The following is a 6,440-nucleotide window of genomic DNA, read 5'->3' as shown; positions in this document are numbered from 1 at the left end:
GTTTTTTACTTGAATGTGAGGCATAGGGCTGCTCGGCGCGGGTCGGCGTTGATTTACGTTTTTGTGGTTTATTAATTAATCCCCAGACCAGGGATCGGGTGACGGTGGTACGAGCGGCGAGGAGGAGAATTTGCACCAAAGAGCCATCGACCTCGCTCCACGGCACATGTGAGCTGACGGGGCAGAAGGGTGTGGGTGGGGGGGTGTCCGTCTGTACTTTTAGCTCTTTTCTCATCATCTCCTGGTGTTTGCCCGATCCGTCTTTGTGGGCGAAGCATGTGAGAAAGAAATTGGCCTATTTTGTAAATATGTTCTATAAAGAAAATCTAACATGATGGTAATATATTGGATCTTTGTGGTGACTTTTAAATATGCAGTTTTTGATTTTTTTTTTTTTTTTGTATGACGGTAAATAGATCAGCGAATGCAATAATTCAGCACAGCAGAAGGTTCCGGAGATTTTGTTGACAGAATGCATTTGAATGTGAATTTTTACACCCCTCCTCCTCTTTTTTTGGACAGATTTTGCATAGATTGTATATTTCTGCTGCTAAGGTTTTAAGACGGAAACATCAACTGTGTGTAAATAATTAGTCCTCCCGTCCTGCAGGGGGAGCTCTCTAGTTTGAGCAACGCTTAGTGCCTCATCTCTGGTCATGATCACCCAAATCGAACTTGTGACTGTTTACATCGTAAGCGTTTCTTTTGATCGTCAACCGTTTCTGGAGGCTTCCGAAGTGAGGTTTTCATGACAGGAAGTAGGAAGTGGAGCAGAAGGAGGGCGGAGCCGAGCCCCACCCACCCACGAGCACTGGACCCTCCCACCGACTTCCTGTCTAGCCTGTAAACGAGATTAAACCTTCCCTTTTCACGTGTCGCAGAAACAAAAGAAAATTAAAGGTTTCTTTAGAAAGAATGAAAATAATGTGCATTTATCATCGATAATTATTGAAAAATAATCAGAATGTTAGAATTTCTTTACACTAAAAACACCAGAAATGAGTCTTTCACTGTATATAAACCACCTTAAACCGGGATATCATTTAGAAATTTAATTTCTTTTAGGTTTTTTTTTAGTCTTATTTCAGAATTTTTGATTTTTTGGCAAATATTTGTAGATAAAATCATTTTCGGAGGGTTTTAATGCAATAAAAGCCGATTGATTCCTTTTTCCAGAGTTTCATTCTGATCAGGTGGTTGAAATGTGGGCGGAGCTAAATGCCTCAGTGGGTGGAGTCGGGGTGTGGCTCTGCCTGAGAGCTTCAGGGGTTCTTTAGACACATCGAGTCAGCATCCTCCTCCTCTCCCGCCGGTTTTTCTTTCGACCCGTCCTTGTTTGGCCCCTCCCCCCACGCCTGGAAGTGTCGTTTGTTTTGAGCGCCCGTTCATCTTTGGGGGACGGAGTTCAGACGAAGCCTTAAATGTGATGTACAGCTTATCGGCCTCTTAGGTTTCTCCATCCTTTACTTTGAAATCGTCGCCTCATGTGCTGAGCTTTAGTCTGTCTGGGACTCGGGTTTTTTTTTGTTGGATGTGCCCCTCCCCCGCCCCCCTTTCTTGTGCTAACCCTCCATGTTTACATTCTGTTCGGCCATCTTTAAATATAAACTTTGACAAAAGTCTGTCTCATGTCTTTACTGAGTTGTTGGGCCCTTCTGCCACTAGGTGGCGGTGTTGGACTGTTTCAGAAAGCATAGAGACTCCTTCATCACGTGATCACTGCTATTTGAGAAGGTCCAGTTTTTAGTAAAAGTTCAAACTCATTTAGAACAAATTCACTTAACTGAAACCCAAAGACAGCAGATTTTCACAAATGTAAAAACAGTAGAAGGTCTTTATTATTCACAATCTCATCCAGATCTTTCCGCCTGAGCTGCTTCCCGGTTCTGCAGGTCCAGTCCGATGAAAAGCTCCTGGAGCGCCTAGTCGGGGTGAAGTTTAGAAAAACAGGAAGACGGGAGCGATTCTACACACTCTTCAAAATAAAAGCACACATCAAGGTGGAGAGAGAGAGAGAGGTAGAAATTGAGATGTTTTGGCCTCATTCACTCCGACAGGAAACGCCAAGCAGGAATCGGATGTGCCCAAATACATTCGTAGTGCAGACGGAACAATCAGGACCTTCTTTGTTCTAATATACTGTGTAATAATATATATACTGACAGGATTGAAAGTAGAATATCTGATGTTCTTCCTGTAAAGCTCTTGGCTCGGTAAAAGCCACAGTTCCAGTATAAAATAGTTCTCTAGAATAAAAGTGCTTCATAAACGCTCACGGCTACAGTGTGGTGTCGACCTGCTCTAAGGGCCAAAACTGAACACGGACGATGTTTGGCAAACCCAAGTGTGCAGAAGAAGGCCTTAGCAAAGTGAAAAGTACAAAGATCCACTCCGGAAAACTCCGGCCTTCCATAAAAAAACTGGATTTCGGTCCCGGAACTCCAGAAGTTCGTCGGCGAGGACGCCCGGATCCCTTTGGCACCTTGTGTGTCCTCTGGGACACTTGGGGGTTTGGTTTTTGGTCCTGGAGAAGAACCGGTGTCAGGGTGACTTCCACAGAGAACTGTTGTAGATCCAGCCGTCTCCCTGCAGAGAAAACGGACGTTTAAAACTGAAAATCACAATAAATTCAGGACTCGCTGAATCCTCTTTGAGCTTACAGGGTTGCTGGAGCCTATCCCAGCTACTGTTGGGTGAAGGTGTGGTACACTCCAATGTTACCAGTCTGTTGCTAAACTCAAACTTTTTAGAGACACCAATGAACCTGTGAAGGCCGTCCCTGAATGATTCTACCACAAAACGATAAAAGTGGGCTTAGATCAGAGCCCTGTGGAACGCCATAAAATGTATTTCACCTGTTAATAACCAGAGTAGTGCTGCTCCAAAGATCTCCATTTCTGGATTTAGGTTTGTTCTAAAATCTCTGCCTTTAAATGCAACATTATCAGAACCAAGACCGGACCAGAGAGGAACGACTGAACTTTAAACATCAGAAGAATTTTGGTCAAACTTTTGATTCACTTTGGAAATGAAATGGTTAAAACAACAACAACAAAAAAGTGGTTTAAACGTTTGTAAGCAGAGAATTAATTTGGGTCGTTTTGATCCGTGAACTGATCTCAGCCACAAATCCATGAAGAACCAAACCGATCCATGACGACGCTAATCTAAAGAACTCTGAGATTTGGGTCAATCAGGAAGGAAACGTTTGAAGCTTAACAGAAAGCTGTGAAGGTGTGTTTAGGATGCATTTGTATGAAAGGACATTTTAAAAACAAGTTCTCAAACTTCTGAGAAGCAGAAATCCCATCGGACAGCTGAGAGCGACTCAGCATAAATGACATGACGCACATTAACAACGCAGATGAGACCGCCGTCAGTTTCACTGTGGACGATGACGGTTTAATTTTCAAAGTACAAAAACAGATTTATGATGCAAAACGCATTTTACCAGGACTTAAGCAGAGAAAGAGGGACAAACTACTTTTCAAACTTTAAAACCGTAACTTTTTAACATAATCATGAATAATAAGAAAAGCTGTACTATTGTTCCAATCCAGCATAAATCAACTTAAACCTTAAATAACTTAATTTGGATATCCCCAACAGTTTGGTTTTGTTAGTGGATTTTGAAATATATATATTCTTAGATAAACTCCAAACTAGCTTAAAAAACTGAAAAAAGCCTAAATTAGCCAAAACAGCTAGCATGTAGTTAGATCTTAGCTAAACTCCAAAATAGCATAAAAAAAATCTTAGTAAATGCCAAAATAGTGCAAAAAGCTAGCATGATCCCAATTTTAACTTTAAAACTGTAACTTTTTAACATAATTCTGAATAATAAAAAGGCAGGAATATTATTCCAGAATAAATCAACTTAAACCTTAAATAACTTTCAATATTTTACTCTCCATGAAAACATATTTTGTCAAAATTATACAAGTTAGAAAAATCAAAAGATAACATCGGGTCATTAATAACAATAAATAAAATGATCTGGAGGGCCAGATCCGGCCCCCGGGCCGTGATTGTAACACATGCCGTATGTCGTTAAGTGTGTAACTTCCATTATCATTATGAATACTTCAACATTGGGCGCATGACGACGTTCCATTTTCATACGGACCTTGAGTTGGTCGTATACGCTTTAGGAGAACTGTGAGACACACCTGAGCTCCTCTTACAATCCAGCAGCTCCTCCATGGACCGAGACGACCCAAAAACCCCAGAACTCTTTGGGGTCGATATCGCGTACGGATGAATGTGACTAAAATCAATGATCCTGATCAATTCAAACCCTTTCTAAACCGTTGAGGAGTCTGTTGTCCTGCACTTTGGTCTCACCTCCTTGGTGAAGTGTCTGGGGGTCCAGGGTTTGTTGTCCGCCGCCCTCTGCCTCTCCTCGCCCCTCTGGTTCTCCTCCAGCCGGTGTTTGTGCTCCGTGGCCTTGTCCATGTTCCCCTCCTTCAGAGCCTTGGTCACGTGCTGCCACAGCCGCCTGTGAGAGAGAAAACTCCACGTTCAGCACGCCGAGTCCACCCAACGGCTTCACGCTGGAGCCCGCAGTCACCTGGACTCTGTCCTCCCCTGCTGCTCCAGGGGGCGGAGCTTCTTCTTTGTGACCAGAAGCTTGGCCGTGTCGATGATTTTGGTTTCTCCGCTGCTGTAGGTGAACTCCAGCGTGCCGTTCCACTCGCCCTGGGCTTTGCAGACGATGGTGCTGGTCGGGTTGTGTTTGACCTCCGCCGTGACCCTGCACAGGGAAGACTCCGTTTGAACCGACCTTTGAACAAATCTTTCTAAAATAGATGCGTTTTGTTCAGTTAACTTGCAGAGGAGGAGGAGGAGCTAAAGGTGCTCACCTGTGCACTTTCCCTCCGTAGAAAGGTTTGGTGTGGAACGTCACCGTGGCGGAGTAGCCGCTCTTGGCACAGTTGATGGACACTTTGCCGCCCAGCTCCACCCACGGCACGGTGAGGATGGAGCGGGCGTAGGCGGAGGGCAGCGTGAAGACGTACTCCTCATCGTGCTCCAGGAGGTACAGGACGCCTGGGGGTGGAGTCAGAGGGAAAGATCCAATCTGGTCAGAGTTTTTACAAGTTGGGAAGTTTTAAATAAAATGTCATTTTATTTATTTTTATTTTTTTATTTATTTTTACTTTATTTTTACTTTTTAAACTCTGTAGCGAGCTAGCAAGTTCCGTCATATCGAGCTAGCAACCTCCCCTGTAGCGAACTAGCAAGCACCGCTGTAGCAAGATTCATTGTAGCAAGCTAGCAAGCTAATCTGTAGCGAGCTAGCAAGTTTTACTGTATCGAGCTAGCAAGCTCCGTTGTATTGAGTTAGGAACCTCCCCCTGTAGCAAGCTAGCGAGCTCTGCTGTATTGAGCTAGCAAGCTCTGCTGTAGCTTGCGAGTGAGCTCATCTATTGCAAGCTAACGGGCTCAGCTCTATCAAGCTAGTGAGCTTTGCTGTATTGAGGAAGCGAGCTTATCTTTAGCATGCTAGCGAGCTCCTCTGTAGCATGCTAGCAAGTTTTACTGTATTGAGCTTGTGAGCTCCGCTGTACCTTGCTAGCGAGCTACGTTGTATCGAGCTAGCGAGCTCTGCTGTATCGAGCTAGCTACGGAGCTCCATTGTCCACCGGGAAGCTGGCCAGCATAGCGAGCTAAGTCATAAACTGTCTCCAAAATCTCACCTTCACTATTATTTTATATTGTATACATAAATATTAGCATATTTAAGTTCTAGCTAAGCTAAAACATTGTTTAATATGCGCTTATCTAATGTCAATACAGTAAATAAAGATGTAACATTTAGTATTCCAAATTCAAGGGAAATTCTTCTGATTATTTCTGAAAATGATGGGAATACATTTAAATGGACATGATCCAAATGTTCCATCGTCAGATGATGAACATGCTGTCATTGAGTCCAGAGGTTGTTGCTGCTGACAGCGTCCGCCGGCGGGCATCCCATAAAAACACGGCCTCAGCCGGACCGGAGCAGCAGCTGTTACAGAGATTACAGAGAATCCATTCATCAATAAATCCGGAGGGGAATGTCACCGCGTTCTCTGACGCAGCGGCCCGCCGTGTCCGGAGGCGGCGAGCCGCTGCGTCACCCTCCGACTGCACCCGCATGCAGAACCTCAGGGTGACTCATCGAAAATAACGGGCTTCAGAAGCGGAACGGAGAATTGATCGACAGGTCAAAGTTTTCCCAAATCGATGCACTGAGGCAGAAAGAGAACTCATTGTCTTAGTTTTTATAAAGCAAAAATGCTGCAGGAATTCAGCTTTTTGCAGGTTTTCTGTCACAAGTGATGCAAAAGAAAATGTGAATTAGTCTAAAAAACTCAAATGTTTTCATTTTTCCTCTGAATTATTTTAAAACTATTTCTTTGAGGTCAAACTTGACCTCAAACTTGAACAACACC

At 43.8% G+C, this 6,440-nt stretch overlaps 1 protein-coding gene across 1 annotated transcript; it reads right to left on the bottom strand.

Moving 5' to 3' along the window:
* Positions 1-1,097: 1,097 nt before the first annotated feature.
* Positions 1,098-5,049, bottom strand: LOC112139137 (oxysterol-binding protein-related protein 11; the record flags this gene model as incomplete). Its single annotated transcript, XM_024261836.2, is given in 4 exon segments — positions 1,098-2,586; positions 4,345-4,498; positions 4,571-4,753; positions 4,863-5,049. Coding segments are annotated over 4 exon segments (569 nt in total), but the record flags the coding sequence as incomplete, so codon positions are not given.
* Between the last annotated feature and the right edge of the window lie 1,391 nt (positions 5,050-6,440).

Source organism: Oryzias melastigma, unplaced genomic scaffold, assembly GCF_002922805.2.
Source record: "Oryzias melastigma strain HK-1 unplaced genomic scaffold, ASM292280v2 sc00762, whole genome shotgun sequence".
Lineage (NCBI taxonomy): Eukaryota > Metazoa > Chordata > Actinopteri > Beloniformes > Adrianichthyidae > Oryzias > Oryzias melastigma.
This window is presented reverse-complemented; position numbering and strand designations above follow the sequence as displayed.